Source organism: Callithrix jacchus, chromosome 9 (genome assembly GCF_049354715.1).
Source record: "Callithrix jacchus isolate 240 chromosome 9, calJac240_pri, whole genome shotgun sequence".
NCBI lineage: Eukaryota > Metazoa > Chordata > Mammalia > Primates > Cebidae > Callithrix > Callithrix jacchus.
Genome location: NC_133510.1, coordinates 135948739 through 135962448, shown reverse-complemented (window position 1 = coordinate 135962448; position 13710 = coordinate 135948739). Strand labels below are relative to the sequence as shown.

The 13710-nt window shown below is 50.3% G+C and overlaps 1 protein-coding gene across 2 annotated transcripts in view; it reads left to right on the top strand.

Moving 5' to 3' along the window:
• Positions 1 to 2336: 2336 nt before the first annotated feature.
• The window catches only part of ANKLE2 (ankyrin repeat and LEM domain containing 2), a 31907-nt gene continuing 20533 nt past the window's right edge, over positions 2337 to 13710 (top strand). The window contains exons 1-2 of one of the 2 annotated variants that reach the window (XM_009004930.5): positions 2337 to 2551; positions 9150 to 9617. In XM_009004930.5, the coding sequence (XP_009003178.2) occupies positions 2371 to 2551; positions 9150 to 9617 (649 nt within the window). In that variant the 5' untranslated portion in view covers positions 2337 to 2370. Of the gene's footprint in view, positions 2552 to 2698; positions 3104 to 9149; positions 9618 to 13710 lie in introns of those variants that run through there. The other variant, XM_078337831.1, reaches the window with a different exon arrangement.

The window sequence follows — 13710 nt, the reverse complement described above, 5'->3', positions numbered from 1 at the left end:
ATTTAGGTAGATTTTTTTTTTTTTTGGAGACAGTCTCGCTCTTGTTGCCTAGGCTAGAGTGCAATTGCGCCATCTGGGCGCATCGCAACCTCCGCCTCCTTGGTTCAAGCGATTCTCCTACCTCAGCCTCCAAAGTAGCTGGGATTACAGGCATGCGCTACCATGCTTGGCTAATTTTGTATTTTTAGTAGAGACAGGGTTTCTCCATGTTATCAGGCTGATCTCGAACTCCTGACCTCAGGTGATCCGCCTCCGTTGGCCTCTCAAAGTGCTGGGATTACGGTGTGAGCCATCATGCCCAGCTAGGCAGATTTTACAGTTTAATAAATTTTTCTTCCCATTTATCAACCTTGTATCCAAAACTTTGATGAGTTTTGACAAATGTGTGCCCAGTTTATTATCAACCCACACAAGATATAGAGCATCTCCTTGAGAAAGCTCCTCATGCCCCTTTCCATGTAACCACCCCGTTAGAGTCAGCGGCCGTTCTGAGTTCTCTCACCATAAGCTTTCCTGTGCTTAAGACATAAATGGCAGCCGGATGGGATGGCTCATGTTTGTAATCCCAGCACTTTGGGAGGCCGGGTGGCAGGGGGAGGGGTGCATCACCAGAGGTCTGGAGTTCGAGACCAGCCCGGCCAATATGGCAAAACCCTGTCTCTACTCAAAATACAAAAATTAGCCAGGCGTGGTGGCATGCACCTATAATCCCAGCTACTTGGGAGGCTGAGGTAAGAGAACCACTTTAACCCCAGGGGAGCGGAGGTTGCAGTGAGGTGAGACCGTACCACTGCACTCCAGCCTGGGAAACACAGAGACTCCATCTCAAAAAAAAACAAAACAAAAAAACACAACCAAATGAAATTGTATAGTATGCATTCTTTTATATTTGGTTTCTTTTGCATGGTGTATTTTTGAGATTCAGCCATGTTGTTCCTGAATAGTATATGACTATGTGATGACAGCATGTGCCTATGACAATTTCACAATTTGTCTGTTTACCTACTGACATTCTTTTGGGGTGTTCCCAGTTTGAGGCTACCATATTTTGAACAAAGCTGCTATGAACAAATCTCTGTGGATTTCCAAGTTCGTTGCTCTAGGGTAAATCCCTAGGGCTGCACGGCTGTGCCACTGGAAGGTTGTCTCAATCCGTTTAGTCGTTGTGGCTGCTCTAATAAAATACTGTAAACTGGGAGATTACGATTAGCGGAGATCTCTCAGTTCTGCAGGCTTGGAAATGCAAAATCAGGTGCCTGCAGATTGAGTAGGTGGTGAGGACCCACTTCTAGTGTATCGAGGGGCCTTCCCGAGTCTCGCTCTGTCCCCAGGCTGGAGCGCAGTGGCGCGATCTTGGCTCACTGCAACCTCCGCCTCCCGGGTTCAAGCGATTCTCTCGCCTCAGCCTCCTAAGTAGCTGGGATTACAAGCGCGTGCCACCGCACCCGGCTAGTTTTTGTATTTTTAGTAGAGATGGGGTTTCGCCATGTTGCCCAGGCTGGTCTCGAACTCCTGACCTCCGGTGATCCGCCCGCCTCGGCCTCCCAAAGTGTTGGGGTTACAGGGTTTACATACAGTAAAATCCTCCTGCACCTTTTTTCGAGACAGGGTCTATTAGGTTGGTGCAAAAGTAACTGCGGCTTTTGCCATGACTTTAAAAATATTTGCCCAGGCTGGTCTCAAACTCCTAGGTCCAGGAGATCCGCCCGCCTGGACTCCCAAGGCGCTAGGACTCCGGACGTAGCCGCTGCGCCCGGCAAAATCCACGCTTTCGACAGCTTGGTGAAGAAACGTAAACTGGAAGCTCCAGCGGCCTCCCCCGCGCCGCGTCCTGCCGGTTCGCGTGGAAGTGAGAGGCGCCTCCTCACTCCTGCCCCGGGACTGGGCGGCGGCCGCAAGCGGTCCTCGGGCTCGGAGCACACGAACCTGGCGGCCGCACGCCCAGAAGGCCGCTCTGCTCTCGTAGCCACGGAGCGCCGCAGGGAGGCCAGGTCCAGGCCCCGAAGGCAGCGGACAACCACCGTCCCAATCCCAGCCCCGGCGGCCTCCGTGGCCCCCGCCCCCGCCTGCACTTTACGCTCCGCGCGACGCGCAGGTCCCAGGACCCCGCGTCGGGCTGCCCGCGACCCGCCTGCCACGCCCGCCCGTGCGCTCGCCTGTCCCCGCCCGCTTGGGTCCCCGAGCCGGGACCGCGCCCTAGCTGGGCCTCCGTGAGTGGGGCCGCTGCTCGTGTCCCCGCGCCGCCCGGGCTGCCCCTGCCGCCCCGAGCGCGGCGCCGTCAGGCAGGGCGCGGGCAGCCCGGCGCGGGGTCCTGGGACGGGCGCGGCGCGGGGCGCGGGCTCTGAGGCGGCTGTGGCCCGGGTGGTTGCGATGCTGTGGCCGCGGTTGGCGGCGGCCGAGTGGGCAGCTCTGGCCTGGGAGCTGCTGGGCGCCTCGGTGCTGCTGATCGCTGTGCGGTGGCTGGTGCGGCGGCTGGGCCCGCGGCCGGGGGTCCTGGGCCGCAGCGGGACCCCCGTCCCTCCGCCGCGCGCGGCCGCGGCCCTAGCCTCAGGTAAGGCCCGGGCAGTCGCTGGGCCCCGGCACCCCGGCCCGTTCCCCGCCCTGACCCTGTCCCCTGGCTCCGGCCCGGCCGCGCTCCTCCAGCTCCCAGCGCCGGCTGCAGTTGGGCGAGGCCACCGCGAGAACCGGAGCGCGGCGCGAGACGCTCGGGACCTGGCGGGAGGGTGGCCGGCCCGCGGACGCTCGGGAAAGGCCATTCCGACCGCGGAAAGGGCAGTTGGGGGGACCTGGCTTCCCGGGCTGGGGTCGGGGGATCGGGAGCAGCCTCCGGGGAGGGCTGCGAGGTAGCGGCGCGTCGGGGGCCAGGAGGCGGCGGGGCTCGGCGAGGCGTTGGCGTAGACGCTTGCCGTGGCAGATGGAGACCTGGGAGGGACGGCTCGGGTGGGGGTGGCCGGGGGAGGAAGCCCCTGGATCCCGGTTGTGTTTGGAGTGTGAAGCCACCGCAGTTACTCGCCACTGAACGTAAGGTAGAGACGTCAAGGCGAGTGTGACTTCGGCGTTTGCGGCTGGAGGACACGGAGACGTGGGTGTTCATTGCTTTGGGGTAGGCTGTCGGGTCTGGGGGTGTGGAGAGCAGAAGTGGGTTTGGGTCATTTTAAGTTTGAGGTAACTGATATTGTGAACTGTATATTACTCCATTTCTATTCCCTTTTCCCGGAGCACAACTCCTAAAGTCCCTGGAACCTCCAAACTGATGTCCTTTGTGGGCTGAGTGGACTGGTGGCTGGTCGCAGGAAAGACCAAGGCAGGGTTAGAGGTTTTGGGGACTTTCAGTCCCATCCCCAACCTCCGGGGAGGGCTGAAGGTGGAGCTGATCACCAATGGCTGATGAATCATGCCTGTGAAATGAAGATTCTGTAAAAACCAGAAAGGGCTGGGTTCAGGGAGCTTCCACATAGCACGCGGGGGTTCCTGGGGGCGGTGCCCGAGAGGCCCTGAATCTCCAAGCCCTTTCCCCCAGTTTTCCCTCACGCATCTCTCCACCTGTGTTCTATGTAACCCTTTATATTTTGCTGATTAGTGTAAGTAAATAAAACATGTCTGAGTTCGGGAGCCACTCTAGCAAATTAATGGAACTGGAGAAGGGGATTGTGGGGACCCCAGTTGTGCTCCGTCGGAAGCGCAGGTCAAAAAGCCTTGGCCCTGGGGGTGGGGGGCGGTCTTGTGGGGCTGAGCCCTTAACCTGTGGGGTCTGAGGCTGTCTCCAGGAAGATGCTCTCAGAAGAGATTACCGAATTAGAATGGAACTGGACATGCCGGGCGCGGTGGCTCACACCTGTAATCCCAGCACTTTGGGAGGCCGAGGCGGGTGGATCACGAGGTCTAGAGATGGAGACCATCCTGGTCAACAAGGTGAAACCCCGTCTCTACTAAAAATACAAAAAATTAGCTGGGCATGGTGGCACGTGCCTGTAATCCCAACTACTCAGGAGGCTGAGGCAGGAGAATTGCCTGAACCCAGGAGGCGGAGGTTGCGGTGAGCCAAGATCGTGCCATTGCACTCCAGCCTGGGTAACAAGAGCGAAACTCCATCTCAAAAAAAAAAAAAGAATGGAACTGCACAGACCACACCCAGCCTGTGTCCACAGCAGAACTGATCACCTCGTGATTTGTGGGGAGAAAACCCCACATATCTGGCGTCTGAAGCATGGTGCTAGACTCCAGTGGGGGACGCTGAGTTTGTTTTTACTCTGAATTGTCAGACTGTGAGTTGCTGGAGAGCAGTGCTTTCTGATGATTGAGTGGGGATTCCTGTACGATTGTGTGAGTTTGTGTCCTGGCCCTACCACTTATTTATTTATTTATTTTTGAGACCGAGTCTCGCTCTGTTGCCCAGGCTGGAGTGCAGTGGTGCGAACTTGACTCACTACAGCCTCCATCTCCCGGGCTCAAGTGATTCTCCTGCCTCAGCCTCCCGACTAGCTGGGACTATAGGTGCCTGCTGCCATGCCCGGCTAATTTTTGTAATTTTAGTAGAAACGGGGCTTCACCATGTTGGTCAGGCTGGTCTTGAACTCCTGACCTCAGGTGATCCTCCTCCCTCGGCCTCCCAAAGTGCTGGGATTACAGACATGAGCCACCACACCGGCCTTACCACTTATTGCTGTGGGTTTAATGTGTCTGTTTTTAGCCTGCTGGGTTAGGAATAGGGATGATGATGCTGCCTGGTCAGTAGGATACTTTGGGAGTTGGGCAAGTGCAGCACTTGGTATGTGTGAAGCACCACTAAGTGCTCTATTACTGTCACCAGTGGCATCCTCCAAGCAGAGCTCTGGACCAGTTGGCTGGGGGTGAGGCTGGTGTTCTGAGAATGGCTGAAATTAAAAACACTGATACTGTCACAAGTCAGCAGAGCTGTAGAGAAACTGGGTCTCATGCATTGCGGGTGGGCATGGTAAGTAGTGCAGCTACTCTGGAAGTCAGCCTGGCAGGTTTCTAGGAAGTTAACCCTGCCCTGCACTCCTGAGCTCTTAGACAAATTAAAACTATTTTCACACAAAAACCTAAGTTTGATGTTCATAGGCACTCTATTTGTAATTGCCAGAAAGTGAAATAACCCAAATGTCCCTCTAGGGGTGAATGGTTAAACGTACATGTTGATGCCACAGGGTGCCACACGTTAGCCATCCACTCTGCCACGTGGTGGATCTAAAGGGCATTATGCTGAATGGGAAAAGCCAATCTCAAAAGCTGTGTACTGTAAGATTCCATTTCTGTAACATTCTTAAAATGACACAGTTGTGGGATAGAGCAAATTCGTGGTTGCCAGAGGCTGGGGGTCATGGGGGAGATGGGACTTGTCTCTAGAACGGCAGAGGGAGGTCTTTGTGGCAGTGGGACCATTTTGTATTTGATTGTTACAGTGATTAATACAAGTCTGTACGTGTGATAAACTGCCATAGAATTATACACCAAGACACCTACACAAAGGCCTGCGGGGACTGGTGAGGTCCGAGGATGTTGTGTTGTGCTAGTGCCAGTTTCCTGGTTTTGGTAATGTTTTAGTTACATAAGATGTCAACCACTGGGGGAAGCTGGGCGGTGGGCTCACAGGATCTCTCTGTTCAGTTTTTGCAACATTTAGATGTTATAGACTTAGGTCTGTAATTATTGCCAAATGAGAAGTTAAATCCTGTGGGCCAGGCAGGGTGGCTGACACCTGTAATCCTAAACTTTTGGGAGGCCGAGGCAGGTGTATTGCCTGAGCTCAGGAGTTTGAGACCAGCCTGGGCAACACAGTGAAACCCGTCTCTACTAAAATAGAAAAAATTAGCTGGGTGTGGTGGCGAATGCCTATAGTCCCAGCTACTCGGGAGGCTGAGGCAGGAGAATCGCTTGAACTTGGAAGAGGGAGGTTGCAGTCGAGATTGCACCACTGTACTCCAGGCTGGGTGACAGAGAGAGACTCCGTCTCAAAAAAGAAAAAGAAATCTTGTGTATCAGGGCTTACATTCCCCAAATGTTAATGTCTTACCTAATCACGCCGCAGATGTGCAAACCAGGAAATAACATTAACGGACGGCCTGGCACCGTGATTCACGTGCCACCATGTCCGGCTAATGTTTGTGTTTTTAGTAGAGACGGGGTTTTACCATGTTGGTCAGGCTGGTTTCAAACTCCTTACCTCAAGTGATCCACCAGCCTTGGCCTCCCAAAGTGCTATGATTGCAGGTGTGAGTCACTGCACCTGGCTTTACTTATTTCTTGAGTATGTAAATCACGAACATGATTTTAAGAGTCAGAACCCTATAGAAACTTAAATTCAGAAGTATTACTCCCCCATCCCTCCTTCTTCTTCTTTTTTATTTTTTTTTGAGACAGGGTCTGATTCTGTCACCCAGGATGAACTGCAGGGGTGCTGTCTTGGCTCACTGTGGCCTCCATCTCCTAGACTCAAGTGATTCTCCTGGCTTAGCCCCCTGAGTAGCTGGGACCATAGGTACGCACCTTTGTGCTCAGCTAATTTTTTTGGTAGAGACCAGGTTTTACTATGTTGCCCACCCAGGCTGGTCTCAAACTTCTGAACTCAAGTGATCTGCGCACCTCAGCCTCCCACCATGCTGGAATGACAGGCTTGTGCCACAGCACCCGCCCCATCTCTTCTGCTCCATTTGTTTTATTCCGTTCTTGCCATCTGGTTCCCACCCAGTTTCCACTTTCTCCTCTCTTTGTGCACACATGAATAGACGTTTGCGTTTTGTATTAAGAGTGTTAGTAACAGCATACATTTTTTTATTCAAGCCGACTTTCTAACATGTTATGTGCTTACTCTGAAGGATTAATAAGTTTGTATCCCTTGACAGCATAGCAGCAGCTGCTAACATTTGTGGTCATTTGTCAGTGCCAGGCACAGTGTCATAGACCTCCTGCGTTATTTTATACAATTTTCACTATGCCCTAAGGAGGAGAGCTGTTAGTATGTCCATTTTATTTATTTTATTTTTTTGAGATGCAGTCTCACTCTGTCACCCAGGCTGGAGTGCAGTGGTGTGATCTTGGCTCACTGTAGCCTCTGCCTCCTGGGTTCAAGTGATACTTGGCCTCAGCCTCCCAAGTAGCTGGGAATACAGGCATCTACCACCACGCCTGGCTAATGTTTTTGTATATTTAGTAGAGATGGGATTTCGCCATGTTTGCCAGGCTGGTCTCAAACATCTGACCTCAGGTGATTCACCCTCCTTGCCTTCCCAAAGTGTTGGGATTACAGGCGTGAGCCACCCTGCCCAGCAATATGTCCATTTTATAGATGAGGAAACCGAGGTCTAAAGTTTTAAATAACTTGGCTAAGGCTGCACAATTAGTGATGCCAAATAATGTACTTTTTCTATTTAGGGCTTGCTTGGTTGCAGGGACAAAACCTCCCTCCAGTTAGCTCATGTTAAAAAGGTGGCATTAGGCTGGGTGTGATGGCTCATGCCTATAATCCCAACACTTTGGGAGGCTGAGGTGGATGGATCACCTGAGATCAGGAGTTGGAAACTAACCTGGCCAACATAGTGAAACCCTCTCTCTACTAAAAATACCAAAATTAGCCAGTCATGATGGCGGGTGCCTATAATCCCACCTATTTGGGAGGCCGAGGCAGGAGAATTGCTTGAACCCAAGAGGCAGAGGTTGTAGTTCCGCAACTACACTGAGTGGCAGAGTGAGACTCTGTCTCAACAAAAACCCAAAAAGGTGACATTAGAGTAAGGACAGAGTTCGTATGAAAAGTGGAACACTGCCTGGGACTGAGACAGACCCTCTCTGTTTATTCATAATTATTCTCCACTTGTCCGCAGCCCTCAAACTGTGCCCTGCACATGGCTTTGACCTACTGTGTGCCTGCTCCACTGTAGATTGCTAGAGCCCTTCACAGCAGTTCCTCAACACCACACTGTCTCTGCGTAGAGAACCTGGTGACATGCTTATGCCTGGGCAGAATTTTGGGATCACGAGGTTCCCTCTCCGGGGTCTTTCGCAGATTTCATTCATTGTTGAAAAGACCATCCCCTCTGCCAATAAATAACAGCATTTTAAAAATTTTCTTGGCCAGGTACGGTGGTTCACTCCTGTAATCCCAGCACTTTGGGAAGCCAAGGCGGGCGGATCAAGAGGTCAAGAAGACCGAGACCATCCTGGGCAGCATGGTGAAACCCTGTCTCTACTAAAAATACAAAAATTAGCTGGGCGTGGTAGCATGCGCCTGTAGTCCCAGCTACTTGGGAGGCTGAGGCAGAATTGCTTGAACTCGGGAGGTGGAGGTTGCAGTGAATTGAGATCGCGCCACTGCACTCCAGCCTGGCGTCTGATGACAGTGAGACTCTGTCTCAAAAAAAAAAAATGTTCTTGGAATTGCGCAGGTTAGGGGTTGGCATCATAAAAATGTTTTTTGCCGGGCATGGTGGCTTACGCCTCTAATCCCAACATTTTGGGAGGGGAAGGTGGGCAGATCACTTGAAGTCAGCGGTTTGAGACCAGCCTGGCCAACATGGTGAAATCCTGTCTCTACTAAAAATACAAAAATTAGCAGGGCATGGTGGTACACACCTGTAATCTCAGCTACTTGGGAGGCTGAGGCAGAATTGCTTGAACCGGGAGGTGGAGGTGGCAGTGAACCAAGGTCCTGCCACTGCACTCCAGACTTGGTGAAAGAGTGAGACTCCGTCTTAAAAAATAAAAGAAAGTTTTTTTTTTCTTAAGGGATGGAGTTTTGCTCTTGCTGACCAAGCTGGAGTGCAGTGGTGCGATCTCAACTCACTACAACCTCTGCCTCCCAGATTTAAGTGATTCTCCTGCCTCAGCCTCCCAAGTAGCTGGGACTACAGGCACGTGCCACCACACCCGTCTAACTTTTTGTATTTTCAGTAGAGATAGAGTTTCACCGTGTTAGCCAGGATTGTCTCTATCTCCTGACCTCGTGATCTGCCCACCTTGGCCTCCCAAAGTACTAGGTTTGTACTAGGCTTGAGCCACCGCGCCTGGCTGAGAACTTTTTGATGGAATACACAGAAATTGATACAAGAATAATGAACCCTAGTACCCATCACCAGCTTTAGCACGTGCTAGTGTTTTGTGACTCTGTTTGACTTTTGTTGTCTTGGCCCTAGGTGAAATGACAATGGATGCCGTCTTGGCTCAATTGAAACTTCTGAATCCAGATGACCTTAGAGAGGAAATCATCAAAGCTGGATTGAAATGTGGACCCATTACATCAACTACAAGGTTTATTTTTGAGAAAAAATTGGCTCAGGCTTTACTGGAGCAAGGAGGAAGGCTGTCTTCTTTTGACCACCATGAGGCAGCTGCCATAGCTCTCAGACAAGACACACAAAGGATTTTGAAGGCAGCTGAAGGGAACCCAACTGATCAGGCTGGTTTTTCTGAAGACAGAGATTTTGATTACAGTGTGGGCCTGAATCCTCCAGAGGAGGAAGCTCTGACGTCCAAGACCTGCTCGTTGCCCCCCAGCACTGTGGCGGGGGCCGGGACCCCCAGAGCTGGGGCGACTGAGTTTACGGAGCCTCCTCTGTACTATGGGGTGTGTCCAGTGTATGAGGACGTTCCAGCGAAAAATGGTAATGGGACCGTTGTCTAGTATTTCCTTGCACAGATGGCACATGCGGGGAGGGGCAGAATGAGGTTTCAAAATGGAAAAATAGAGATTAAAGAAAAGATCCAATCACCATAATCTCTTTGTCCCAGTCAACCACTGTTAACATTTTTATATAGAAGTTTTCTGAAATATTTGTGAATGTGTGTGAGAATTTTTTTTAAGAGACAGAGTCTTGCTTTGTTGTCCAGGCTGGAGCACGGAGGCATGATCTCAGCTCAAGCAGTTCTTCTGCCTCAGCCTCCCGAGTAGCTGGGACTACAGGCATGTGCCACCACGCCCGGCGAATTTTTATATTTTAGTAGAGACGGGGTTTCACCATATTGGCCAGGCTGGTCTTGAATTCCTGACCTCATGATCCACCCGCCTCAGTCTCCTGAAGTGCTGGGATTACAGGCATGAGCCACCGCGTGTGGCTCTACATGAGAACTTTTTTTTTTGAGATGGAGTTTCGCTCTTGTTACCCAGGCTGGAGTGCAATGGTGTGATCTCAGCTCACCACAACCTCCGCCTCCTGGGTTCAGGCAATTCTCCTGCCTCAGCCTCCCGAGCAGTTGGGATTACAGGCACACGCCACCATGCCCGGCTAATTTTTTGTATTTTTAGTAGAGACGGGGTTTCACCATGTTGACCAGGATGGTCTCGATCTCTTGACCTCGTGATCTACCTGTTTGGCCTCCCAATACATGAGAACTTTTAAAGTGTGTTAGGTAAATTGGATTCTGTGAGATGTCCTGGGCTTAGAGATATTACTATTCATATTAACTGACTGTGAGACGTCCTGGGCTTAGAGATATTACTATTCATATTAACTGACTGTGAGACGTCCTGGGCTTAGAGATATTACTATTCATATTAACTGACTGTGAGACGTCCTGGGCTTAGAGATATTACTATTCATATTAACTGACTGCTGCTGTTGGCTGGGAACTTTGTTATCTCTCCCTTTTTAAAATTCATTGTAACCTGAACACCTTTTATGATAATGAATGCAAATGGCCGGTGATTGTATAAGTAATTTTCAGCATCAAATAATCGTAATTTATTGTTTTTATTTATTCATTCATCTGAGACAGGGTCTCACTTTGTCACCTAGGCTGTAACGCAGTGGTGCAGTCATGGCTTACTGCAGCCTCAACCTCTCTGGGCTCAGGTGATCCTCCCAACTCAGCCTCCTGAGTAGCTGGGATCGCAGGCAGGCAGCCACTACACCCAGCTAATTGTTGTCTTTTTCATAGAGCTAGGGTTTCGCCATGTTGCCCAGGCTGCTCTCGAACTCCTGGCCTTGAGCAGTCCACCCATCTTGGCCTCCCAAACTGCCAAGATTATAGGCACACACCACCATGCCTAGCTAATTGGGTTGTTTTTATTTTTGAAACTGGGGTCTCACTCTCATCCAGGTTGGGTGCAGTGGTGTGATCTCAACTACTCACTGCAATGTCTGCCTCCCAGGCTCAAGTAATCCTCCCATGTCAGCCTCCTGAGTAGCTGGGATCGCAGGCATGGGCCAGTATGCTGGCCATTTTTGTGTGTTTGGTAGAGATGAGGTTTCCCCATGTTGCCCAATCTGGTCTCCAACTCCTGGGCTCAAGTGATCTGCCCACTGTGGCCACCCAAAATGCTGGGATTACAGGCATGAGCCACCTGGTTAATTTAAAATTTTTTGGGGGGGGATGAATGTTGCTCTTGACCCCCAGGCTGGAGTGAAATGGTGCATTTCAACTCACTGCAACCTCTGCTTGCCGGGTTCAAGCCTCAGCCTTCCAAGTAGCTGGGATTACAGGTGCCTGCTACCACACCTGGCTAATTTTTGTGTTTTTAGTAGAGACGGGGTTTCACCATGTTGGCCAGAATGGTCTTGTTCTCTTGACCTCGTAATCTGCCCACCTTGGCCACCCGAAGTGCTGGGATTATAGGCGTGAGCCACTGTGCCTGGCCATTTTTTTTTTTTTTTAAAGAGACTGGTCTTGAACTCCTGACTTAAAGCAGTTCTCCCATGTGAGCCTCCCAAAGTACTGCGATTACAGGTGTGACCCACTGTGACCAGCCCAAGAATTGTAATTTTAAACAAGATTTAGCACTGAAAAAAATGAGAACTCAATATCGATTGGAATGCCAGAAACCGCACACTGTCATTAGTAGTAGTAGTATTACTGTGATGTCATTTGTGGTGATGTCTGTGAACACCATGAATAGAATGGAATATTACTCTTCCATAAGATTTTTTTTTTTTTTTTTTTTTTTTGAGAGATGAGGTCCTGCTATGTTGCCCAGGCGGGAGTGCAGTGGCTGTTCACAGGTTTGATCCCACTGCTGATCAGCACGGGAGTTTTGACCTACTCCGTGTTCGACCTGGGTCAGTTCACCCCTCCTTAGGCAACCTGGTGGTCCCCTGCTCCCGGGGGGTCAGCATATTGATGCCAAACTTAGTGTGGACACTTGATCGGCATAGTACACTACAGACCAGAACTCCTGGGCTCAAGCATCCTCCAGCCAGCCTCCTGAGTAGCTGGGACTACAGGCACGTGCCACCACACCCAGCTCCATAAGATCCTTTTTTTTTTTCACTGATAAGGCTTATAAATTTTTATTATTATCATTATTTTTTTAGAGGCACTTTGGGAGGCAGAGGCAAGTGGATCATGAGGTCAGGAGTTCAAGACCATCCTGGCCAACATGGTGAAACCCCGTCACTACTAGAAATAGCACAAAATTAGGTGGGTGTGGTGGCATGTGCCTTTAGTCCCAGCTACTTGGGAGGCTGAGGCAGGAGAATTCCTTGAACCCTGGAGGCAGAGGTTGCAGTGAGCCGAGATCACGCCACTGCACTCCAACCTGGGTAACGGAGTGAGACACTGTCTCAAAAAAAAAAAAAAAAAAAAAAAAAAAAACTTTAGTAACACTGGGAAATGGTCATTGTTTCCACGCTTTCCACCAGAGTGTGCGTTGGTAAATGTTACCTTTCATCTTTTGAAGGGACGCCCGCCTTCCTGTGTGAGGTTGGTTACCTTTGTTCATGCCTTTAGTCTTTTGTGTCGGATGATTGCTTGGTCATATTACCATGGCCATTTTTATCCAGTAGTGGACAGTAACTATTCTTTTGTTATATTGCTTATAAATTTCTGTCTGCTGGCCAATTGTTTATATTTTATGTATTTATGATAGTCTCATACAAAACTTGATTGTGATAGTTTCACTACAGAGCTTTAATATTTTTGTAAAATATTATTATCTTATTTTAGATGGTTTCTTGGCACATTAAGAAAGCCATTCTCAGCCAGAATGGCTAATCTAATTAAAAATAATTGTGGCCAGGGACTCTGGCTCACGCCTGTAATCCCAGCACTTTGGGAGGCCTAGGTGGGTGGATCACCTGAGGTCGGGAGTTCAAGACCAGCCTGACCAGCATGGGGAAACCCTGTCTCTATTAAAATGCAAAAATCAGCTGAGCATGATGTGGCGGGTGCCTGTAATCCCGGCTACTCGGCAGGCTAAGACAGGAGAATCGCTTGAACCCAAGAGACGATAGTTGCAGTGAGCTGAGATTGCGCCACTGCACTCAAGCCTAGGAAACAGAGCGAGACACTTTCTCAAAGAAAAAAAAAGGCATTCCTGGGTGGGCGAGGTGGTTCACGTCTGTAATCCCAGCACTTTGGGAGGGTGAGGCAGGTGGATCACCTGAGGTTAGGCATTTAAGAGCAGCCTGTGCAACATGGTGAAACCCCGTCTCTAGTAAAAATACAAAAAATTAGTGGGGCATGGTAGTGAAGGCCTGTAATCTCAGCTGCCTGGGAGGCTGAGGCAGGAGAATCACTTGAATTTGGGAGGCGGAGGTTGCAGTGAGCAGAGATCACACCATTGTACCCCACCATGGGCAACAAGAGCAAAACTCCATCTCAAAAAAATAAAAAGGCATTTCCCATCCAAAATTATGTTTAAAATTCTCTTATGTTCTTGGCTGACATCTTCATAGTTTTGTTTTATTTTGTTTTGTTTTTAAGAGATGGGGTTTCACCTTGTTGGTCAGGCTGGTTTCGAACTCCGTACCTCGGGTGATC